General features: G+C 36.4%; 2 protein-coding genes across 2 annotated transcripts in view; one reads left to right on the top strand and one right to left on the bottom strand.

The window, feature by feature from the left end:
* Positions 1 to 6,051, bottom strand: part of LOC145665866 (luciferin sulfotransferase-like) — a 30,271-nt gene extending 24,220 nt beyond the window's left edge. The window contains 1 exon segment of the mRNA XM_081732979.1: positions 5,529 to 6,051. Within this exon segment, the coding sequence (XP_081589105.1) occupies positions 5,529 to 5,730 (202 nt within the window). The 5' untranslated portion in view covers positions 5,731 to 6,051.
* Positions 6,052 to 19,263: 13,212 nt separating this feature from the next.
* Positions 19,264 to 27,066, top strand: part of LOC145667016 (luciferin sulfotransferase-like) — a 45,934-nt gene continuing 38,131 nt past the window's right edge. Inside the window, exon 1 of the mRNA XM_081734702.1 lies at positions 19,264 to 19,609. Within this exon, the coding sequence (XP_081590828.1) occupies positions 19,408 to 19,609 (202 nt within the window). The 5' untranslated portion in view covers positions 19,264 to 19,407. The remainder of the gene's footprint in view (positions 19,610 to 27,066) is intronic.

Raw genomic sequence — 27,066 nt, 5'->3', positions numbered from 1 at the left:
TATAGGTAGTAGGGATAAAAGAAGAATTTTAGATATTGTTAAGAGGAGGAAGAGGAACTGGTTGGGATAATGGCTGAGGAGAAACTGTATTATGAAGGACGTAGTAGAGGGTATTGTAGAAGGAAAGAGATGGAGGGAGCAAAGGAGGCTAGTTGAAGGAAGGTATTAAAACAGAAAATTGCTATGTCAAGACGAAGAGACTAGCTGAGGACCACCGAACGTCGAATCTTCTCAGTTGCAGCAAGTAACCTGCCAATAATGGCAGAATAGCTACTATGATAATGATGATATATTTAGCAATATTGACCAAAAAAGAGAGAGAGAGAGAGAGAAATTTAAAAAATAATTATTATAATGAAACCTCTTAATATTTTAGAATAATTTGAGCTAAAACTGAAAACGATTCAACTGTCTATGTCTTTTGTGTAAACTCAATTTATATAAATATTGTTGACCTGTATTAGAAATACAAAATAATGGCATCAAACTCCAAGTTATTTGAAATAACTGTACAAAGTTATTTCCACTTGTGAATATAGATTACTAGCATCAAGTTCTGTTTTTTGTCAATTTCTAAATTTAAGATGGACCAATGTACCTTTACCAAAGATTTGTTGAACAGGATGGACCATCAAAAAGGATGGACCATCGCTGGTGAAAGGAACGTTAAACTCAAAATGGACTCAACTCAACTCAATTCCCAAATTTAAGGGTTGGTCGTATGTACCCCTACCAAAATTTAGGAGGGAGTTGATGTCTTTTAAAATGGAATGGACCAGATCTCTGTACTTAATCAGATAACCATATAAGGCAATAAAATATCAATAAAGAGGTAAAATAGGTCAAGCACCTCCGAAATATACATTTTTGGCAATTTCTTACCGATAAAAAAGAACAAGATTAACTCCCCAGACTTACATAGGCACATACCCGGTTATATATTAAAGATGGGCACGAGTCGAACTAAAACTCGACTCGAATTCGAGTCAAGTTAGGAGTCGATTCAAAGGTAATTTTTACGAGTCGAGTTCCGAGCCGAGTCACTGTTTTTGAGGTCCAGTTTCAAGTCGATTCGAGTTTGGTAAGTGACTCGCTCGTTCAAGTCGTTTTGAAATCATGCCTGATTAGACTGGAAAGGAAAACAATGAGAAATGTAAGCAGTAATGTGGAATAGTTTTAGTGTTGCTCACGAGAGGAGACACTGCTCGCATCTCGTCTCGTCCTGATAACGAGACAAGAGATGTTTATAACGAGCTTAGTTCGGCTTGACACAACTGAGCCTATGGCTTGAGCCGGACGCTTGGGATGAGCCATCGGTTTAGTTCAGCTCAACTGAGTGGATGACTCGAGCCGGCTCGGTTGGGTGAGCTGTTGGCTCAGCTCACATCTCGGTTCAGCTCGATAGTGAATGATCTGTGAACCGAGTTTCTCGAGTGGTTGACAATTCTTAACTTGGGACGAGCAGTTTTGAACATGTTTGGCAGGCGTCCTATAAATTTTAACAATTTTTGGCTTGAGCCCGAATGCTTCCTCCTCCGGAACGCAAACCCAGAACTTCGAGAACTATGTCCTTGCCTCGTAGACTTCACGACTACCTAGGTCAGCAGCCTACTAGCTTTTAGTATTCGGATACAAATCGTGTATCTTACATATTTATACGCGTTGTTAATAATAATAATAATAATAATAATAATAATAATAATAATAATAATAATAATAATAATAATAATAGTAGTAGTAGTAGTAGTAGCAGCGGCGTAGCGTAAGGGAACGCCGGTATGCCCGGCATCCCCTATTAATAAGAAAAAGTACGTATTTCATTGTATATAATTGTTTGCTTGTAATTATCACAATTATTTCCACTGCAATCTTCTGGATGTGCTCTCTCGCCTTACTTTGATAAGCGGAGTTGCGCATGCGCGTCACTCAGATGCACATTTTTTATCTTTCCTCTTGTCATATGCTATGTTCCTTGGGCATCCAAGCCTACTGCAAGAAACGGGGTTTTCGTCTACTTTCTGTCGAGTGCGCATGCGCAACTACTTGCTTACTTAACTCGCTTCATCCCTTGCAACTCTACATTTTGCTTTAGATATACGCTGGCATATCTTCAAGTATTTCCAACTCTATGTTGAACTAAGCTATAGTTTCTGTACAGAACGTACGAGCGCTAACCTCAAGGAAATAGAACAAAACAGAAATGGCTAGTTCAATGCCTTTTTAAAGCATGTCGGTTATGTAAATAATAATATAAAAATAATTATGCTTTAATCGTAATTGTAATCGTAATTAAAGGCAAACTATTAATCTTCATCATAAATACATAGTATGTTCAGTGGCGTGACCAGAAACTCTTTGAGGGAGCTCAGGCACACAAGCATAAATATAAAGCATTCTGTAGAATCACGATCACTGATCTGGTACACAAAGAAAGCCAGCATTCCCGTCCCTCGCAAAGATTGCTTGGGCTCTTCAGTCATTGGCAAATATCCCGAGGAGATGAGGGGGACATGTCCCTCCACCCGATTTGAAATTGTGATGATTTGTATCCGAATGCCACAAAGGAAAGCGGGATGAAATTGTATCCCTTGACTTGTTTCATTTTTTAAAAAATAATAGTTTTTTTTAAATATTTCATTGTCATTAATTATTGTTAGTGTATTTTCAACTATTTGTTTAAATCCTGTAACGATTCCTATAATGCTATTGTGATCATCATAATTTTGCTCAAATAAGAGTATTGTTGCGCCATACATAGTTGATTTTCTTTCATAGTTTTGGGGAAGTAATTATTTATATTATTACAAAACAAGTGTCCTAAAAATTTTAATCTGAATCATTGTGGATGCCAAGGTGACCAGACGTCCCGTTTTAGCCGGGACAGTCCCTTATTTTCAACAATTGTCCCATTTTGCTGATTCTCAAACGGGACGCCTAAATGTCCCGTTTTTAAGCAAAAATGACTCAGGTGTCCCGTAATAATTATTCAAAATATAAATGGTCAATGCAAATTCTACGCTCTTTCGTACCGACACTCATTGGGAAGGTTCAGCTGTGCCTAGAACTTCTGAATGTTCAAATGGGAATTGAGTGTTCTGTGGTTCAAGTGTAAATTCAGTTGGAATTCTGAGTGTTCAAGTAGTTAAAAGTATTGTTGAGTTGCACTTAAGTTAGAAACGCTGTGTTATCGTTCTTACTTATGTATTTTGTAAATTGAAAACACTGTAGATTGAGTCCCAAAATGCAATGTGGAAGTCATTCCCCCCCTCCACCGGCGCCGATTCGTATGTGTCCCGTTTTTGAAAGTAAAAGTTCTGGTCACCTTGGTGGATGCGTAAACAGAAACATATCAGTTATAAATATGCATGTATTCAGATTTCAGAACGTGTTCACGGCACTTGATACGTATCACAATTTCATCTACATCGCCTGGTATATAATATACAACAGGTTCACCTCAGAAATCAGATTCATCTACCGTAATATGAATTTCATCACCACTCCCCCCAGGTAAGCCTCAAATATGCCCTCCTCCCTTAAATCTGCCCTCCTCCAAATGTTGAAGACAACTCTGATCCTCCAGAGCATTGTTTTTCAACTTCATAAATATTTTGAACATCGCTTTAAAAAATGGGAACGGTCTTACCCGTTCCCCGAATGTTGAAGACAGATTTGCGCCCCTGCCTTCAGTATCTGGATACGAAATACATACTCAGAAACAGGCCCCCAGAGTTGGTTTAAGTGTTTTGTATTTGCATCTTCAAATGATATACATATACACTCAGACCCATATTCACGAATGGGCGTCTGAGTTCCCGACTCAAGATGACAAACTTCTAGGGGTGACTTTTAAAGAACGAGATTGAAGTATGGTATGCGGAGATAGAAGCTGCCCACGAGAGAGAAATAAAGGGAACTATACTGGAAACAATGTTCATACAACAGCGGGGCCGAGTTTTCTTGTCACACGGTAGTGGTAAGAAGAAGCTGAGACAATTGCTTATTGGCTTCTGACGTAATCCACGCATTTGCTTCTGTATGCCCCACTAGGCCACCAATTAGGGGGCCTCCCCCCTAATTTTTTTAAAACCCTATATTTCCCATCGGTGTAGCTATGTATTGCTGATTTTAGTAGTATTGTATCGCACAAGTGACTAACTTTGAAATCCCCATTTCGGAATACCACGCTACGCTACTGAGTAGTAGTAGTAGTAGTATCATTGATAATAATTATATTGTCTATGTAGGATACTGGAAGAGAGTATTTGAAACTACACACAGGGTTTGGTTCGATTTGGCTCGTTTCAGCTCGACTCGACTCGAAACTCGATCCAAATTCGAGTCGAGTTTCAAGTCGAGTTGGAGGAATTTTTCGAGTCGAGTTCTCGAGTCGAGCTCAGAGATGTTTGTTTCGAGTTTAGTCGAGTTTCAAAGAAAACTCGCTCGTGCTCAGTGATGCCAATTGAAGGGAAATTTCCCTTGGCACAGGGAAATTTTGAGTAAATTTTGGAGAAAAGGGAAAAAGGGAAATTGCTTGTAATCTCTCAATATTGCAGGGAAATTTGAACCTCTCTTCAATCATTTATAGATTGAATGTATTTACTTATCTGTGGTAACTGTGCGCACAGAATCATAAATTCTTAAGAATTATCATCTCTAAACTTTGATTTAGTTTGTATTGTGGTTACGAACATTCCTCGTGTACAGCCAAAGACAGTAGCAGCTCCAGTTTTCTTTGTAACTGTTCGTATTCGTTTCAGTAAATATGGGAGTGCTGTTCTTAAGTAAGTACATACCAAATATATACTTAATATTTCCTTTGTACCTTAGGTTACATTAATATTAAAATCTATCATAATATCTAGGATAAAATTAAATTTACATAATATTTATTTTATATTCTTTATGATTTATTTAGGTTGTCCGTCCTGACCGAGGTATTTATAGGGTTTTTCCTCAATCACATCAGGCAAATGCAGAGATTGCACCTTTAACATAGGTCCTAGCCTACACTTTTCCATATTCTTCCCCCTCCTCTATCGCGACGCCTTAGATACCTAAACAACAAATGAAGTTCAAATTCTGCGTAAGCTCAAAGGAAGGCTGTCAGGTATCTGCTTGTATGTGGTTATAAGATTGGGGTGAGGGGGTGGAAGCGAAAACGATTAAAAATACGTTTACTAAATACAGTACTTGAACGGTTTGGATGAAAGGAAATTTTGTCCGGAAAAGGGAAATTCTGAAGCTTGTGAAGGGAAAACGGCTCTGAAGGAATTGGTATCACTGCTCGTGCTCATCGCCAACTAAACCTCTATAGAGGTAGATTTTGGAGGATGGTCGTTCCTATTTCCCTCCCCGTGAATCCGCCTGTGATGTAAAACATGCTTCAAACACTTGCCTTGAACACTAGTATTAACATGAAATAAGTTTACTTTTTATGATGAGCATATTCATGTACTACATTTACTATGAACCTACTTCTGCAAGTCCAATACCAAAGAAAGAAAAGAAGAATAAATTGAACTTACCGCACTTAGGGAAAGTGACCAGCCATACATCATCCTCTCGCACTTCCAATTCGTAGATTTTTTGCGCATGAGCAATGTAATCCTTGGACATCACACAATTTGAAGGTTGAATTTTTACGAATCCTTTCGGATACATTACAGTCACGCCATCAGCCAATCTTTTATACAAATCTCCTTCCATAGGTTCGTATTTGAAAGCCATTGTAAAAGCCAAGTGTGAAATATACGCGCGTATTTTCTTGTTTTTTCTCTACAAGATTTCGAGGGAAAAAAATACAATTCTTATTAACGATAAGCAAGCATAACAAGATAGATAAATTGTGTTACATAAGATACATTATGACAAGTTACTGTCACTGAAGATGCGTTTATCTAGTTCATCGAAACGCAAAAACAAGCAATGAATTACGTAATTTCTTCTCATAGCACAAACAAAATGATAGCAGCTGATGTGAGAGTTTAGAATAAATGCGCGACATACATCTTCTGCCATCTATTGAGATGTTCTCTAACTATTTCGGAAAAGCACAGAACGATTTCAACAATTTCGCAAAGGACAATGTTTAGGCTACACATATTTACGTTTTCTTCTTTCTTCCTTTCTTCAGTTGCAAGCGACGACGAGAAGAAATAAGAAAATATTGTGTGGCTCAGAGTTGCACAAGAGACACTTTTTCGAGGGCTCAATTCTTGCCTCATATGTGTTGAGGGAATGAAAAAATCTATGCAAGTGTTTTGTAATTGCGTGATTCAGTTGTAACTAGGAGGTTTTTCTGGTTATATTTATTGATTTTTGGAAGAACCAGTTCTGTACGAAGCAGAGGCTCGTGTAGTAGAGAATAATAAGTATGTAAGCATGGGCATCATTTATGGGACAGGAGGGGGCAATTGCCCCTCAATAGTTTGAGGAACACATATACTTTAATGGATTGTCTACTAATATACTAATACAAAAGATGAAAGTCTCATGTCGGTAGTGCTCTTGCCCCCCTCAAGCGAAGTCTGAAATGACACTCCTGTGTGTAAGTTGAAGAGATAACTATATATCATAGGTTTATTCTGGAAGTAATACGTTTTTGAATTGTGTAGAAACTAGAAAGATTATTTCTGATAAGAGTCAAGTTAAGTAAACTACTGCAAGATTGAGCTGTGGTTAATTATTCTATCATTTGCTTAATTCGTAATAAACATGAAGTTTTTATTGATTGCGCCAAGTAAAACAAAACTTAGCACATTTTAAATCTATATTAACGTAAATCATTTGCAACATTGCTTCTTCATTTAACAGTGGTCGCCTGACCAGTTTGATGAGACGGCACCTACTGATTAACGTGGAATCCGAACCACATGAGCTCCCGCCGGGACTCGAACCCAGGTCTCCCACGCCAAAGGCGCGTACTCCACCATTTTAGATTGAAGCCCATCTATTTTCAACAACTTTCTCTCTAATTTATTTCATATCTTTAACCATAACGGAATTGGCCAATGGCCCCGGTATATTGTTTTTATCATTTCTTAAAATTGTCATTATCAGTTTACTTTTGTTTTAGAAAAAACAAACGAAGGACGAAAATGCACATTGTTTATGCCTTTTCGGATATTGTGGCTTGGCTTCAAGTAGATTTGGGTGATCTCGCTCCTCCTAAAAAAGTTTGTCGATGCCACTGAACACAATACCATTAAAAATATTAATTTTTATGCAGTGTAGTTGTGTCGCTGAATTCACATGGCAGATTCAGTGCAGAAGGGAATGAAGTACCCTTTTGGTCATTTTGGGCATTTTTCGTCTGCCTAAATGTCCCTCCAGAGCTTCAGTGATTCATGACCAGATATTGTAAATAGTTCTTATTGTCTTCTAATGTAGAAACTAGTCTTAACTTTTCATCCACTTACGTGTATTATACTTACTATATGTCTGTTCTTCTCATAACTCTCAAAACTGAATTCGATTCCCTTATGCTCTGAATGCCCCAAGTGCTCAGTACTCAATTCAGCATAAAATAGGTGTTTCCTGAACTCATACCTCCTTATCCACCGTCATACAAATTTCAACTTTTTCTACAAACCACTATCAAACGTTAAAAAGGAGAACGGAGTTCGATTCTTGCCGGGAGCTCATGTGGTTCGGATTCCACGTTAATCAGTAGATCCCGTCTCATATAGCCTCGCTGTTGAGAGGGACGCTAAACTCAAAATCAACTCAAAAACTCGAACTAAAAGAAAAAAAAAGTCAAAAGCTGAAAGGTGATAAGATAATGGTTGATATTTAGATATTATTTTACTAGATCAGTAGCATCATTTCGGACTTTGGCTTGAGGGAGAGGGGAAGAGACAATACTCTGCCGACATAAGTTTCACGGTTTTATTAGTACGGTTGGGGCAACTGCTCCTCCTACCTTTCTCAAATGATGCCATCGTTCTGGATTATTAACAAACATATCGGATGAAAATTTATTTTCGATTTTTCATGAAAGAAGTAAGACAATTGAGGTTAATAAAACAATAGTGCCCTCTGCACTAGAGTTGTATTATTATTATTATTATTATTATTATTATTATTATTATTATTATTATTATTATTATTATTATTATTATTATTATTATTATTATTATTATTACCGTTCACTAGGTTGCACGGTAAGAAGTGGCTGAGTCAATTCAACTAAATGACTCCAAGTCTTCAAAACTGTTAAATTTTAAAACAAACCAGATTCTTCTTCAACTACATCGCACTTTGGATAAAATATTAAAATGATAGCCACCAAATCAACCACCTGACATGACGAGAAATAATTTTAGTAACACATCATTGGTATTTTGTTTTATACACTTATCAAACAATTACTTTCACCCACAAAAAATCTCTTTCTTACGAGGGATAATAAAATGTGGCATTAATAAACATAGACAGCAACAAATAATGTGAAAATAGGAACAACAGATGGCAGTACTTCTATTCATGTACATGTCAGAAAATTAGTACGCATATAAAACTATTTTTTGATAAAAATTACAGAAAATATTGTTCTTTACTTGGTATAAATAGCAAATATATTGTGTAAAGCTTTACTCATAGCAATAACTAAATAAATAAGAACTAATACAAATTCTCAATGTCAGTTACTATATATTCATGATATCCTTGGAAGGAATATGAACGCATAAAGTTATAGCATAGGTATATCTATTTGGTACACAGAATTTTGAGGTAGCTGTGATGACTGTGCTAAGTCATTGTTCTTAGCAAATGAAAGATTTCGTTATTTTCACATCGTCTCTGTGTCAAACCGGTAATTCCGGGCATGTGTTAACCGCAACACCAAACTCTTGGTGTTGAAATAACAAACTAAAGTGGTAGTCATGCTGGAACCAGTGACCTATGTTAAAAAATGAATTGTTTTAACACGATTGTTATTATGCTCTGTGAATCGCTATCCTCACGGCCGCTACTATATGTGCAACACGTGCATTTGCACGGTGCTGCAAGTATCAAGGGGCTGTAAAATTTGTCATAACTATATAATTTTGCGTTCCATTTACTGTATCATTCTCTGTTCAGATTGACATTGTTACATAGTTATTCGGCATTCTATTCTTTTGTGCTGAATACAAGAAAGAAAAATGAATCTTCAAATGGCCAAGAGACCTTGTAACCATTGTGTACCTTCGCCCTTGATCATAAAAGACTTTTTATTATTATTATTATTATTATTATTATTATTATTTACTTCCCGATTCTTCTCGTGTACGTGTCATTCACTAGCGTGGACAAAAACTGGCTATTTCGATGTATTTATTTCGAGTTCCTTTGTATACTCGCATATGTTCATTAACTTTTAATCATATATTATCTTCAGAATGACTACACTTCGTATATACTATTAAAAAGTAAATAAATTAACCTTGTACGACATACAACTACCTTCTCTCTTTTTTAATGCTAAATGATCGAATTGAAGAGAAAGTGTTTTAAACACCCTAGGCTGCATGCAATTTTCCTTATTCTCTTCTTAGACTGTAAGCGACCCGGACAAGGAAAAACAACTTTTATTTAATCTATAATTGAAGGCGATTCCAATACAATTCACACACCTGCAAGTACTTGGATCGACTACAGTTTTGAGATCTGTGTCTTCTATCTGTAAACAACCATGCAGCTACACTATTCGAGCATTAATGGCGAATACGGGGAAATCCTGAACAAAAAGTTTACTCTAGAATTTCGTCCTGGTTATATTCAAGTCTCTCCTGGAAATGTAGTTTTGCCCTTAGCATATAAAAAATTTGGGCAAAGCATTTTGGACATGGAAGTGTTTGACAGTGATGTGTGGGTTTGCAGTTTCCCTAAGACAGGTGAGTGAACATTAACAGTGCTGTACTTCCATTCTGTGTCAACAGATGCTCATCACTTTATTTCACAATATTTTAAAAGGACGTTAAACTATAATTGTTAAGATAATGTTATTTGGTTTACCAAAACTCATTTTGTATGTTTATTCAGTTTGTTCGTATGTATGTTTAGGAAAGAAAAAAAATAAAGAATTACTTGATGAAATATCATTAATTGTGGCCAATCTTGTAGGTCAAAAGTTAGGATTCAAGTTATCGTTAATGGAGATATTCGAACCGGAAGTGGTAGAAATCAACCGTTTCCTGTTTTGACGTTGATCACTATAGAGCAAAATTGGTAGTAGGTATCAAAGGCAATCAGCAAAGCGTCCCAATAATATATTCCTTCTCCATTTTATCTCTCTACCAAAACCGGAACTAGTGAAATCTACTGCAATTTCCAGTTTCAATGTTAATTGCGAAAATATCGCGCTATACAAACCAAGTTACATCACGTGGTGTACATGTGACGCTACTACTTAATTCTGATTTGTTACTCATCATTTTACCTATCTATTGCAAAACAATGTAGATTTTTCGTAATTAACAACAAGTAACAGACTTGCGATATCAAAATCTGAGTAGGGCTACAGCTATATACAAGAAACCAACATGTACAGTAATTTGCCAGATTGGGTCTTAGCAAAGGAGCTATTCACGTGTTGTATGTGTTACTGATCACACCATCTTCCATATTATTCATTTTATCTTCTGTCTCTTTGATATTTTAAGTCGACCATTATATTTTGGTACTCATGAGAATTTTCGTACTCAGATATCTCTCAACATTTGTAAGAACCATAAGAATCATCACAGCATAATTCCAAATGATCAAGAGATAGGCCATAGAAAACACTATATTTACAAACTTTCACAAATACGATAGAAATAATAATAATAAAAAAGGCAGAAGTAATGCAAGTCTAATGCTGGTCTCAGAAATCAAAGTATGGTCGAAATTTATGGGAAATTTCTCTTCTGTAATCGACATAATCGAGTGATTAATATTTACGTTCATTATCAGAACCGAGGCTGTATGAGATGGTATGTATAATTTGAAGTGTGATATGAACTACTGTTTTGTGTTCGATAATCTCTATCTCACGTAGAGAATAGAACCAGGGATACCGTGCACCAAAGGGACGCCCAAGTCGTAGACAAGCGATGAGTGACTGCATGTCGATAAATGTAATTAAATAAATGATCCTTTATGAAAAAAGTTTTGAAAAAGCATTACACCAGCTCAGGGAAGCATCTACTGGGTCCGGATCCCTAAAACTTGAAATACATTTGTACACTTTCTTAATAAAACTATACCTACCTTATGCAGAGTCGTTTTGACGTAATATGATTAGCGTCATACTAAAAGCCTGACTACTGCAGGAAACATGTTAGTCAAACTCTTTAGTATGGCACTAATCACACGTCAGAACGACTCTGCATAAGGACCTACGTGTTTAGCAGAGAAATAGTTGATGAAGTATAAAGATTTAACGTTACTCATTATCTGTACTATTTCTTCTCTGATAAAAAAAAAGTCTAGTTTTGTCATTTTTCGTGAGAATATGGGTATCAGTACTTGAAAATTACTTATCATTTTTTTTTCTTCGGCTGTAGAACAACAGCAGTTCGAGACTACATAAACATATTGTCTTGTATTATGGGACCCCCCCCATTCAAATTTTGGACCCCTCCCAACAAAAATTTCTAAGTGTGCGCCTGCACCAGCAAAACCTGAAACAATCGCAAACCAATTTCTTCAGTTCTGAAATAAATGTTCCTCAAAACGCAATAGAGACTTCAGTATGTCTTTCACTCCATATCCGAAGTAACCAATAGTTTAATACAGTGGTTTCCAACCGGTATATCGCTCAGTTCCATAGGATGTGAAAGGAAAATTTCAACTTTAATGAATCATTTACTTAGAATAAACTTTGAGACAGATTGTAATGGCGACTACTGTCTCCAGCGGCAGCAATAATGTCCAGTATTACATCGAGACACTACTTTATAAAAACTTATAGTCTTACACTATTATCAGTGGCGTACGCAAGGAGGGTTACGGAGTTTTAACCCCCTTGAACAAGATATTATATAAATTTATATTAAGGTGTATATATCATGCGTGTCCTAAAAGGATGTGAGATTGAGTAGTTCACCCCCCTCCCCTAGATGAAACTAAATAATATGATTTATATTATTTTAATAAGAACATTTTATTTAGAGTAACGTGATGTTGAAGGTGTATGGTAAAGTGTATCGCTGGTCAAAAAATGTTGGGAAACACTGGTTTACTGTAATATGTAAAGTATGGTCCTAGGAACAACAGATGGAAACCATTATTCAGTCCAAGAAGGAATCTTGAGTTCACATCCCGAATCTTACCACTCTTAAGCTTCTCCAGGGATTGTCCTGTCTCAAAGTAAATGTGTGTGTTTGTTCATGGTTCTGGGTTCGAATCCTAATCGAGACACACTTGCTTTGAATACAAAATCGAGTAGTGATTATGGTCTGTCTTATACAACCTCGGTGCTGAAAAGAGGGATTAAATATTAAGCAACCAAACTAGGGTAGTGCCTTTAAATGTAATGTAGATAATCCCTGGTTGACTTTCTTGCAAGGCGTCTTTTCATCTTTCATTGTTCATGCTTCTCTTTGCTATAATTTCGTGAATGTATTGCACTTGAAATTAACGGTTGAATTCCCAATGTAATCTCAGATTACATAAGTAACGTTTATAATTCATATTTAAGAAGAATCCAGAAGAACCGCCCTATACCCATTTTATTTTGTTTTATCAGTTTTTATACACTGAAATTCTTAAGTTGTAGCAGCTATTAAGATAAACAAGGGAATAACAAATGCTCTTCATATACTTTTGAACGAAAGAAAAACATAGAATGATAATAACCTGATAACGACTATTGATAACCTTCCGTCTGTAAACACTTGTAAAATTGCAAAAACAACTAAACAAGTTGCATTAATTATGTTGGCTGTCATTGATAATAGAGGGTGATCCAGATAAACCCATACCATTTTATTAACATATAATTTTCTTTGGACGGTATTATGACTGTGATATTGGTTGGTACACTAACTCTGGGAAAGTCAACCGGGCAACACTGACTTAAGTGAAACAAGCAAACCCATATACTATTTCTTTCTTCTTCTTCTTCTTCTTCTTATTATTATTATTATTATTATTATTATTATTATTATTATTATTATTATTATTATTATTATATTATTATTATTATTATTAGCAGAATTACTAAGGATATAATAATTCTTACCTTGTTAGTAGAAATATGTATTTTTTCCGGTTTTATACATTTCCCCCATACATTTTCTACCTATTCCTGTTTTATGGTCTTACAGTAAATAAATGAGAGATTGAGTCTTGACTATTGGTTGCTAACTACCTCGGCGCTTGCCAACATAGCCTCCTACTCCTCCTCAGAGATTTCCAGTTCCATTGCACCTTTTTTTGTGATCGATCAGTCATCATGCTAGCAAGTGTGCACTTCAGGACAATGGCTTGTGTGTAAGCACATAGCCGGTTGTCAATGTCCAATTTAGAGATACGTTTCTTGCAAGTACCTATCGGTCAAGTTGTCCTATCTCATCAGAGTCATCGCTATGGGAACTGTCTCCACCTTCGTGCCAGGATACATAAATGCCAACTCGTTCGCTAAGAGTTCATATTTACGACCTGTGTTGGCGAGAATGGTCTTGTTTGTGAGCCTCACTTTAACCATCGTTATTTCGTTCTTCATCAAATTATGTATTAGCAATTATGGATCTAACATAATTGTGCTCTATTCTCTGCTCCGTCTGGATTATGATATCAGATTTAATTCTTACTTAGTCGTTGGAGAGCACGCTCTCGACCCAGTGGCGTAGCAGCTGCCCCCGCAATCCCCGCAGTGCGGGGGACCCCGACGTATAGGGGGCCCCGAAGTCTTGCGATAATTAAAGATTTAAAGAAGTAGAACTTCAATCTTACTTCTATCGGTTTTACAACTAGGGCTCCTTCTCTATACTTAGCAGGGGGACCCGCAAAAGTGTGCTACGCCACTGTCTCGACCTGATAGTTTTTAAGCTTCTTCTGCTTGTTGAGTTCACATCGTTTGGGCTATCATAAAGGGAATGCAATGACTACTTCATTATGTCTTTCTGGTAGTTAATGTTCAGCATCCGTTAGCTTCAACGTGCTGTACTGACGTACTCTTCGTACCGATCCGATATTCTTCTACGAGAAAAGACGGCATGGGGCCAAGATTGGTATAAAGGTAACCAAGAAAGTTCTGTCGCTTTTTGTGGAGGTCTGTGTTCAATTGACCCTCACACCGTGCGTTGAATGCGAATGGAGATAAGGCGAAGGTCAGTTGTTGATGTGGGTATATCCAACATACTACCTGGTTGTGACAGTTCAGTTACACCGTGAACTTGCGTAAGGACAGAGTGAACATGGGACCTCCACATAACAACATAAGGGCGTGTATGTTGTATCAGTTCAAACTCGGGTCAAACGCCGGTGCAGCGGGGCGGAAGATTTGCCAGGCTTTTGGTGAGGATGTCGTGACTACCCGGACAGTGCAGCGGTGATTTAACAAGTTTAAGAACGGTGATGAAACACTCGAAGGCTCACCACGTGCCGGAAGACCAACACATGTACAAAATGAAGATCTTCAAGCAACAATTGAGGCGAACAGTGGCCAGACATGTGAGGAACTGGGATTATAATCCAGTTTAAGTGGAGAAACCATTCGGTAGCACCTCCATCAACTTGGAAAACACTACAAGTTGGACCGATGGGTCCCACATATTTGATTCCATACCAGAAGGCAACGTGAGCAGATACCTGTGTTTATTTGCTGTCTCGTCCGAGGAACGAGCTATTTCTGGACAGGGTTTTGACATGTGATGAGAAGTAGGTCTTGTACGAAGCTCCACGATGCCATCATCCTTGGTTAGCATCCCATGAACCGGTTCCAAAACAGTCGAAAACAGCACCAGAAGAAGGTCCTCCTGTGTGTTTAGTGGACTGCTCGCGGCATCGTGTATCGGGAACTCTTACCTAATGGTCAAAGCATCAATGCAATTGGGTATGGTCAGCAGTTTAAGCCGTGTTCAAGAAAAACTCAAAACTCTGGAGCAAACACTTCTGAATTGAAAAGGGGTCCTACTGATACAGGACAACGCTAAGCCCCACGCGGCTAAGATGACCCTGAGCAACATTCTACGCCTTGGATAGGAAACACTATTGCATCCGCCATACTCTCTGGACATTGCACCGTCCGATTATCACCTGTTCCATTCCTTGGACAATCATCTTAGGGGATTCCTCCGGTTCAAATCCCTCCTAGTAGAGGTGCAAAATGCACTTGATACCTTCTTCGCTTCACGGCCCATAGAATTTTACCGCAATGGAATCCATGACCTTCCAGAACATTGGCAGAAGGTCGTCGATGCAGGTGGGGACTATTTTTGAGCTTCCAGGTTCGTCTTAGATGACATATCGATGTGCAAAAGTGGTGGGTGAAAAAGCGACAGAACTTTCTTGGTTAGCTGATAGTTCTTTGTTGTTGTTGTTATTATTATTATTATTATTATTATTATTATTATTATTATTATTATTATTATTATTATTATTATTATTATTATTATTTCATGTTTGTATGACAACTTAGAGAATTATTAAAAATCCTACATCATTCCGAAGAGAGTTCGATGTTCGAAACGTGTCAAGCAACCCAGGGGCGGATCCAAGGGGGGCGGTCGGGGTGATCGCACCCCCCAGAAGAGGAAACTTTCTGATTATATATATATATATATATATATATATATATATATATATATATATATATATATATATATATATATATATATAACCCATCCCAAAGTTTGGAGCCCTTAAAAGTAGCAGTATGACAACCCCCCCCCCCAGAAGTCGGTCCTGGATCCGCCCCTGAAGCAACCACTCTTTTAATGGTTAAAATAGCTGTAAACCGCTTTTCAATGAAAATTATAAATGTATGTCTATAATGTCTTGCGATGATAGTGGTCACCAATCTTTACTTGACTTCCGATAAAATCGTTGCGATGACGAAGCTAAAAAATGAATGTGGTACTTGTCAGAGGGCATCAAAGGAAGCGAAACAAATTACATGTAATGTGAAACTGGACAAGGAAATGCAAGTGCGTTATTGCCAATGGCTTCATGCTTTACTTAGTCTTACTCACAGGAGCGTCATTTAAGGGGGCGGGAGGGGGAAGTTGCCTCCCCTCCCAAGAGTTTAAGGGATACATATACTTTAATCGATTGTCTACTAATATACTAGTACAAAACTTGAAGTCTTATGTTGATGGTGCTTTTGCCCTCCTCAAGCGAAGTCTGAGATGACGCCTCTGTTACTCTATAACCAAAAATTTCTTCCATAACATGATTTAATGACAAGATGTGCTTTCAACGGAAAATCTGGATTATTAATGCCAGTGTTATTGTTGAAACACAACAGTACATTCTGAATAGACTAGTGTGTGAAGTCCAGTGTCTTATTTGAGATTGTTTTAACAATGATTTCGTGAACAGAGATTTACGGTTGCGTATTCACAACATTGAGTTGTCGAAGATATCGTGCTATTCATACAACTAACAATTCCATGCACTTTATAACTAGCATCTTTCATAATAATTTAGACCTCATCATTTCAAAGAACGTATAGGCTCTTAATCACCTAACCAGGACCGTAACTTGTGGGGGCAGGGGAGCAACTGCCCCTCCAGGAAAGCTCCCCGCCGTTCGAGGGGCGCCCATTTTGAGACAAAATTTTCTTACTCTATATACTATACGAACATGAAATTATAAATGAAGCATCAAACAGGTTCACTACATTACATAAACAAAACAGCACACAAAAAGTAAATAAAACAAATATGAATCGTGGGCCCATTTCAGTAAGAAATGTCTACAATTAGGGGCCCTAGAATAATACTTATTCGTATGGCTTTGAGATTTGTCAATATTGTCCCCTTAATTAATTTATTATGTATGGAACGGGCTCAGGGGCGTAACTAACGGCCACGCAGACCTTGCCGTGCAGGAGGGCCCACAGACTCCGGGGGACCATAAAGCGTAAGAGAAAAATGGAAAGAGAGGGCCCAAGAATTAGAAAAACAACTTCTTCTAGGGAGACCAAATAAGCGTATTAATGCTTGCTCCCCAAGAAAAATCTAAGTTACGGCGCTGCACGTAACCTAACCCCTTGTTACTTTTCCATAGAGGCTACCTGAAGGGCAGGGCACGTAGAAATCATCCAATAACATTACCAAACCATAGGAAATGGAATTAGCAACAATAATGTTGATACACTCCAGGAAAAATAACAGAATGTGGTGTAACTGCTCCGATTGTGCACAAGGTCGAGAACACTTTCAGCATTTACTGTGGCAAAAAATATTTTTTTCTAACGGCCTATATAATTTTATGAGTTTTCGTATATTAATTATGAACATTTTATGTGTTAATTTATTTAGGAAGAAATTATTTTTAGTTCTATTTATTTGCTTATTACTACTACTACTACTACTACTAATAATAATAATATTAATATTAATAATAATAATAATGAAATCTGTGAGTTTTACATCCCGCGGTTATACCGGTTAGGCTAAAGGAGACGGTGATGATGAGTGATGAATGAAATGGTGGAATGAAGAAAGTGGGAGGAAACGGGAGAACCCCGAGAAAACCCACGCACACGGTGTTTGTCCACCACAAAGTTCACTTGGCGGGGGCTGGGATCGAACCCGGGACCCCAAGCACCAGAGGTGAACGCTCTACCACTGAGCCACCGCGGCCCTATAATAATAATAATAATAATAATAATAATAATAATAATAATAATAATAATAATAATAATAATAATAATAATAATAATAATAATAATAATAATAATAGTAGTAGTAGTAGTAGTAGTAGTAGTAGTAATGTGCAACTTTTGAATAGGATTGCCAACTGGCTGGTACCGGTATTTCACCGGCCTGGACGGTAATATTACTTTTATTTTGATTAAAGCCGGTTACCAGTATAAACTTGTTACCAACCCCTTTATGACCTTTTTTTTTTAATTATTTATATCTAACTCGAAGTAATTTCATCTAGTTCGAAGTATATATTTAAAAAAGTAACTTTCATTCTGTAAATCCAAAATTGTCACCTTTGACCATCTACCAACGATTTGTATATTTTGCTCATCTGTTTAGATAATTTTAAAGATGACAGAGATTGTATCAGGGAAAATTTGAAATTTACAAGTACTTGTAAGGAATTATATACATTTATTGAGAGTTAAGAAGGACTTCTTAAAACAATTTCCTGTAATTAAAATATAAGTTTAAAGAATAAATTTCATTTTCCAAATCCAAAATTGTCAGGTAAAGATTAATATACTTTTGTTCATCTGTTTCTATAATTTTAAAGAAATGGCGGTTACTGGTAAATACAATAATATGATCGATACCGATTTCAGTTTCTCATTTTCAGCACAATGTATCTACACCGTATTAAGCTTATTATTGAATGTACTAAGGATATGCAGAATACAGGCGCTAATGGACTTTTGTTCACGATAGTACATTTTAATTTCCACGGGTGGGGGGGCGGTGGCTCAGTGGTAGAGCGTTCACCTCCGGTGCTTCGGGTGATTCGATCCCAGCTCGCGCCGTGTGGGCTTTGTGGTTTGCAAACACCGTGCTCGTGGGTTTTTTCGGGGTTCTTCCGTTTCCTCCCACTTTCTTCATTCCACCATTTCATTCATTTCTCATCATCACCGTCTTCTTTAGCCTAACCGGCATAATCGTGGGACGTAAAACCTAAAACTTTCATTTCATTTTCCCACGGATGGATCCGAACAGAGATACTTCACACTTGACCTATATCATAGGGAATTTGAGGGGGTGCCGATTTTTTATTTTCCAGAGTTGACAACCCTACTTAGAAAAATATGAACAAATAGTAAATGATTAGGCAAAACCTTCGATAAAAGTTTTCTATTGCTGCATAAATTTTACGTCTCTTCATGAACGTAGAAACAGGGGGGGGGGAGAACAAGCTTTTTACATTTTCGCGTAGAGGTGCATGCATCCTTAGTTACACCACTGATTACGATGATGGGCTCTCCAAATATCGGTTCACTCACTCCACAACTGTTCATAGATCAAATTCCATCTTCCAATCCAGATGCGACCTTGACCGAGTTCATGCCTCGTGGGAGTTTCTACATTGTTGATATCCATCCTGAGCGCATCCACTGTTACAGCAACTTCGGTTGTTATCGTATAGATGGCATCGCTGTCAGAAGACAAGCTATTATTTGATTGAGAGCCAAGCAAGATTAGTAACCAGAAGGCACGCATGATTTGTCCTCCTTCCATTCCGCGTAGAGTGGCTGTTGCGTAAACATCTGAGTTAGTTGACCCACGATGTCTGTGGAATTTGTTCCTGTCAACGGCGTCAATGGAAATATTCTCAATACAACGTTCACCAACTGTTTCAGAAAGGGATACGTTCTTGGAAATCCTGGAAAAGTTGTCTTGCCGGAGTATTACCAGAAGTTTGCGCAAAAAATTATAGATTTGGAAATTCGTGAAAGCGACATCTGGGTGTGCAGTTTCCCTAAGACCGGTAAGTATATTTTAATGAGAAAAATTTATGCATGATTATTCTACTTGCATTTGTGGCATGTTGAAACTGTTGTCGATCTCTCTCTAAACTGTTCCCAAAAACGTTGATACCATTATTAGAAAGTACTGGTGTCTCTGGCATGGAAAATTTGGGGGGACCTCAAATAAAGTGATTTAAATGGTAATACTTGGATTAACTGTTTATCTTCGATTCCATTTGTTACCTTTCTGGTTACCTTCATGGACCCCTGAGACTTATCAAGAACTCTGTTATAATCTTTTCACAGCCTGAATATTTGGAATACTCGTATATTCCAAATAAATATAATAATAATTATTATTTATACGTTATACTGTCCTTAGTAGATGAATTAAGAGAGAATATTGAATAGTTTGTACTTCAAAATTTTGAAGGACACGTCCCCCTCGAACCCCCCGCCAGAGACGCGCGTGTTAGAAAGTTTGACATCGTCATCACTGTACAAAGAGGATCTGTTTATTCGTAATTGTGACTGAAATTCCCTGAGTTTTTAACAAGACAGAGGAATGATATTGTGGACCCTACGACTTTTCAAAACAGAAATAGATGGAGCTCTAAAATGTGGATGTTTTGGTTGTTTGTTTGAGGATATAATGGAGACATTTCAAGTTTTTGGAGAAGGTATGTTGATCTCCCAGCGATTCTGAATAAAATTAACCTTAGTTCAGAATGGTAAGGACGATAAAGCAGTAGGTAGGCCTATATCTAAGTAAATTTTCGTTTAAATGTTCTCACTTCCATTAAGCTAATATCTAATTGTTAGAATATACAATAGGTAGAAAATTTGATGCTCTATTTGCACAATTTCTATGTTTTGGGTTGATGCAGTTGCTGAGGAGTCTACTCACTTGTCAGTTGTCAGACTGAAGACCACCTCAGATCAAGATGAGGAGATCAAATCATCTCTCAAATTGCAAGACAAAGCATCAAGATTTACCACAACTATTTCTTCTTCTTAAGGTGCTTCACTAAACTCATCCCACTTTTTGGAATTTTAGTGAATAACATAAGCTCAGCCCCTCTTTTTTGGAATTTTAGTGAATGACATAAGTTCACCCCACTTTTTGAATTTTTAGTGAATAACATAAGTTCACCTCAGTTTTGGGGATTTAGTGAATAACATAAGCTTACCCCAATTTTTGGAGTTTTAGTGGATATAAGCTAGGCTCCACTTTTTGGAATTTTAGTGAGTAACATTAGCTCGCCCCGCTTTTTGGAATTTTAGTGAATAATATAGGTACGATCCCACTTGTTTGAATTGTAGTGAATAACATAAGGTCACTCCACTTTTTGGAATTTTAGTGAATAACATTAACTCGCCCCATTTTTTGAAATTTTTGTGAAAAACATAAGCTCACCACACTTTTTGAAATTTTAGTGAATAATAAGCTCACTTTTGCTTTTCAGAGGGACATATCAGAAGAGAATACAGGGGCGTGTGTGTCATATATCATGAAAGGGAATAAGCATCTCTAAATCAGCATCTCTTTCTTAATCTCAGGGCCAAATGATTTGTAATTGTTCTAAATTCAATTGAATTTATTGTATCCTTAGCCAGAAGACTATGGAAAACAATACAAGTTTGGTAGAGAAAAGTTTTATCATTTGGGACTCCGTTTACAACCAGTGTTTCTTCCAAACCTGTTTTTTTTGGGGGGGCGCTGCCTCCCGGAGCTCTGAGAGTGCCTCCCGGAGGAGACCAAAATAATACGTCTACAATTTAATAATAAATAGAATAGTACCAGACCCGGAATACGTGTGTGCCCCCCAGAACTTTTTTTTTAAATGAACGACTGTTTACAACAGCTTATCTCAATTGGACATGGCGCAGGTGAACATAAGCAATAACAAAGCAAAAATCATCTCTCTAGTGTTCACAAATAGTGCCTCCATAGAACTACTATCTCCTACAAAGGTTGTCCGTTTCCTATCTCTTTTCACTTATGTATCAGATGATCAGTACCTTTTTGTTTACACTTTGCAGGTGACACTCAGGACCTTGTGGGGCAAGCAGAGTCTTGTGACATTTTCCTGTCCCACTTTATGTTTTACCCTTTTATTTCGTTCCGTTTGTTGCTTTATAAGCACTGAACGTTATAATAATCAAAATCGACCATTGACAATCCACTGCTGGATGAATGTCTCTCCACGCTTATCTATCTTCGGGTACTTTCTTCAACTGCAGAATAATGTGGAAGAGAATTGTCCAACATATATGAGTGTGGAGAAACAGTGGTTTACTAGTATGATTATTATTGATTTCATCATCTCATCTTGCATTGGATGTTTCCTAGGTCGTTTCTTGTCTCTTGATATTCAGTGAAAAATTACCTTCGTCCATTGATAATCATTTCTCTTTGTAATAGCGATTAAGTAATCCCACTGTCAATTCAATGCCTTTATTTTCATCAACGTTATTTTCACGTATCTTTACGAATGATTTCTAACATACATATCTCCATACTTCATTGTGTAGTCTGCAAACGGTTTGTCTGATTTTGTTAGTATCTACCTCTCTGATTCATATGCCAAAACAGGCGGAATACATTCATCATGTGTGCTTGTTTTTGTCTTATGAGCGCCTATATTCTAACTTAGGGTGCCATCGAAAACTTGTAGAATATTGAGCGAGCCATGATAAGTGTAGGAAGCACTGTCTCCATCTATTTGATTCTGACTTTCATCTTCCTCTTTTTAAAATTCTCTCTTCATATTTGTATATTGTCTTCCACTTTTCCCAATACTTTCTCATTATTTTATGGTCTATCTAGCTATTTTATTCACTCTTCACGCTCACATTTAAAAAGTCCCTTACTTCCTTTTTTTTTTTTTTTTTTTTTTTTTTTTTTTTTTTTTTTTTTTTTACTCATGCCCACTGTTCGAAGTGGGAAAAAAGCAGAGGCAGTATGTTTTGTTACGATTTTGACTCAATATAACGGCTCAATTACTGTGTATAAAAATAGATTTATTAAAGGTAATTATCATCTACTCTCCTGTGACAGTAGTCTATGTCTTGATCACTGAAAAACCAGAAGTGGTATGCCTTCATTGCTGAAAAACCAGAGGCGGTATGGCATATTACAGCATACCCTCTCACTTCGATCACTGCTCATGCCCCACCTAGGCATCTCTAAAATCGTATAATTCCCTATTGCGACATATCCGACAGTGTGAATTTTTTTCCTCGCTTGTACTACTCATTTTATTCAAATGCGATAGAAATAAATAACTTTGGCAAAATTTAGTGGGAATTAAAAAAAAAACCTTTTAAAATATGGTAAAATACAAAAACAGAAATAACTAGAAATATTAAAACGTTGAAATATTTGAAACAGAAATAATTTAAATATAATCAAAATATTATTTAATAAAAATCAGGTAAAGTTTGTAACAAGGTATGTTTCCAAAACAGCTGAAACATAAGTACATTGGTCATTAGGTAACTATAGAAGGGGTAATGATAACCTATCTAATTTGTGATTTTACAAATGAATCGGATTTTTTTCTGATTTGAAATTATTTACACACCTTTATTATTTTGTTATATTGCAAAGTTTTATAATCATTTCTACAACTCGTATTATTTTATTGGTAAAAGCGATTTATAAGGAGAAAACTCACATCCGGTTGTCAAATCGTACATTCCAGTTGTACAGGGCTCTTTATCATCCGTGCTGTTAGCATAAATATACAGGATGAGTACTTCAAATTATATACCCGTGGCCAAACTCCCCATATTAAAATTGTAGCGGAAGTACCACAGGATTCTGAAACATGGATATTTGGATAGGGCACATACTAGTTCCTAAGTGAAGTCTCGACCCGATTACGGTAGGTCCTGTAGTTTTGGAGCTGTGTACCTTTAAAGTTTTTTTTTTTTTATGTTTTCGGCAGCCTTTAACTCCGAAAGGAAGCATTTGTGCACCCAGATTGGTATATACTTTTTTGTCTTATCTTGGTGTCAGGAATTATCCCCAAAACGTTGTCGGTGTTGTTTTAAAACACCCTGTATAAATATGTAAAAAAATAAAGTAAAAAATTATTTGTTAATTTTTTTGTATAATTTTAATACCAGGTTTTTGTCTTTTTTTTTTTTTTTTTTTTTTTTTTTTTTGTTTATGAATCGTTCAACGTTCCTTAATTCTCCAATTTCCACCCTGAAAACAAATCTCCCTCAGTGGGGTGTCCGCCCCACGTTGGGAATTCCGATTGTGGTCTTTTGAGTTCGCTTTTGATGATTACCTTCCAAAATAAGTTTCACACCGATCTAATGCTTTGAAAAATATGTAACTTACTTGTGGAGTTCTGCGAATACATTTGATAAAATAAACTGAAGGACAATATTCTTTTATTAGATGCGGAGACAACATGTATAAAAATTATTTTCCACATACAAAGGAAATCGGTTTAATAATCATCTGTAACAAATGTTTATTAGTAGCTATGCAGGTCTTACATAACTGAATTGGCTATCTGACTGTTGTGCAACTTCCATTTTTTTTTTTTTTTTTTTTTTTTGGAACTTACCTATAAAACATTGAACCAACAAAATTTACTTCCCGTAAGCGATTTATTTCTCAATACCATAGTATATGCTTACTTTCATGTATTTTTTGTTTCGTATTTTTGATTGTACATAATAAAAACTTAGAATTGTGCTGTAGTGTAACCTACTTACGTTTCCGTTGCCTTAGATTTAAATGTAAAGTGTTAATATATATTTTTTAAAAATAATTATCCGTAATTGGTTTATTTTCTTGGTCAACAGAAATGGCAAATTATTGGATTCGATTCGCATTCAGATTGTATCAGAAGATATAGTTTATCCTTTTTTATTAGCACGTGTAGACTACATTATAGTTTTTAGCCAGGAAATCATTGTTCATATACAGGTCAATGTACTTGCTTAGTAATTCACAAACAACCTAATTACGGCCTATATCTGTCCCTGATAAGCATAGACTCAACACACAATCAAGCAAGTAAAACATGTGTAATGTCATATTGGAATTCTGCCAAGAATTTTCAGCAGATAATGGGTGAAGTTAAGTTTCGTGGATGACTAATTTTACAGTACGAAATTCTGATTGGTTTTCGAGAAATTACTATTTTTAAAAAATCATAGTTTAGTTGACCTTGGTTACAGTTACCATACTACCCGTGGTGTACACAAGAGGAGGGTTACTGGGTTTTAATCCCATTCAACAACAAGTTGTTATGGATAAATGAATATTAACATATGGTACAATGAGATATGATAAATTAAGATATGAATGCAAAACTGGCGTGTGTCCTGAGGCCTTTTTCTTAAAGCTGCTAGTCTTCTCATGTGCTTTCCACAAGTCGTAAAATACGTAAATATCATGAAGCAGAAATACTAGTATAATAAGTTGAGTTGATTTTGAGTTTAACGTCTCGTTCAGCAGCGAGGCTATATGAGATGTGGATCTAGTGATTAACGTAGAATCCGAACCACTACGGGAATACTAGTATAACAATAAAAATGATTTCTAAGTACTAATGCTATAAAAGCACAATGAAATTATGTGTTAGTATACATATTGTACCGATTAAACTTGCTTAACTTAATTCACTTACTACTATATGAATTAGGTATATGAAGAAGTGGATACTTTTGGTCATTAATTCAAAGTAGTAGAGATTATATTAAATTTTTAATGCAAATTTAAAATTTAAATTATACTTTTACTTCTCAGGCTTCCAACAAGTAATCTTCTCAGTGTTTCCGCGAAAAGTGATGCAACTCAAATTTTAACATTCAATAACTTTAGACCTAATGTAATGACACTTTAATCTTATTTCAAGATTCTCTGTGATGATTCTTCATGAACATAAACTGGACAAGATTTTTAAAAGTAATGAATATTCCAAAACGTAATATTATTTTAGTTTTGAAAGTTTGGCATCATTTACACTAAACTTAATAAAGTAGTCCCTGTCCCGTATCTCATATTTATAGAACAGACGGCACATTAAATTAAAAAGTTAAGACTGAGAGGAAGATTGAAAATATTTTTTTTAGGAAAATCAATAAAAAAATAGATCAAAAGATTGCAATTTTGGCCAATAATTAGTTATTGGATCAGGGTCACAAAATTTTTGAACAGCCCCTAAATCGAGTTTTCGTATTTTCTATGGAATAAGCACACCATACTGAGTTAAGTGATTGTTTCGGTTTGGCTACATTGTATGTAGTTCTCCAGATATAAGGCCTACAAGAAAATCTTCATTGAAATTGGATCTTTTGATTTAAAAAGAAAAATCTCAAAATAGGGATGGGCACGAGCGAATTTTCTTTGAAACTCGATTCGACTCGAAACAGACATCTTTGAACTCAACTCGAAAACTTTCCTCCAACTCGATTATTATTATTATTATTATTATTATTATTATTATTATTATTATTATTATTATTATTATTATTATTATTATTATTATTATTATTATTATTATTATTATTATTATTATTATTATTACATCGTATATAAACATGAAAGATAGGCGGTTTATATCTGAATACTAAGAACAAGTTGGCTGCCTACCTCGGTAGTTATGAAATCTAGGAGGCTACAATATCATTCACGACGTTCTGGGTTTGAGTTCCTGAGAAGCAAGTATTCGGGCTCGAGCCAAACATTGTTAAAAGATATAGGGCGCCGGCAAAACATGTTTAAAACTGCTCAGCCTCGGTTTAGGTTTGTCAACGTCTCGACCGACTCGGCTCACAGCTCATTCACCAACGAGTCCAACAGATAAGTGAGACGAGTTAACAGCTCACCCAAACGAGCCGGCTCGAGTTCTCAGTTCAGTTAAGCCGAACCAAGCAGATCTCATCCCAACTGAGCCGGCTCGAGCCATCGGCTTAGTTGAGCCGAGCTGAACTAAGCTCGTTATAAAAATATTCTCGTCTCATTATCGAGACAAGACGAGATGCGAGCAGTTTTCTCTGTCGTGAGCAACACTAAAAGTATTCCATATTACTTATTACATTTCTCATGGTTTTCGCTTTCAAGTCTAATCAGAACATGATTTCAAAATGAGTTAACATGAGCTAAACGAGCGAGCCATTTATCAAACTCGACTCGATTCGAAACTCGACCTAAAAACAGTGGCACGGCACGGAACTCGACTCTAGAAAATTACCTTTGACTCGACTCGAAACTCGGCTCGAATTCGAGTCGAGTTTTAGCCCGACTCGTGCCCATCCCTACCTGAAAATTTAAGAATTGTCTGCCATAATCGTTTCAGATAGAAGGAACAATCTGCCTACAGTGCTGCGTCAGTATAAATAATCTTGGAAACAAAAAGAAAGGGAAAAAGTATGTTTCTTTCAAAACATTCGTGAATTGCATGTGCTTTGTCATGTGCAGTGTATGTATTTTTTTTTTTTTTTTCGT

The sequence above is a fragment of the Thermobia domestica genome, chromosome 12, assembly GCF_964235325.1.
Source record: "Thermobia domestica chromosome 12, izTheDome1.hap1.1, whole genome shotgun sequence".
NCBI lineage: Eukaryota > Metazoa > Arthropoda > Insecta > Zygentoma > Lepismatidae > Thermobia > Thermobia domestica.
The sequence above is the reverse complement of the archived record's forward strand: the minus strand, read 5'-3'. Positions and strand labels throughout refer to the sequence as shown.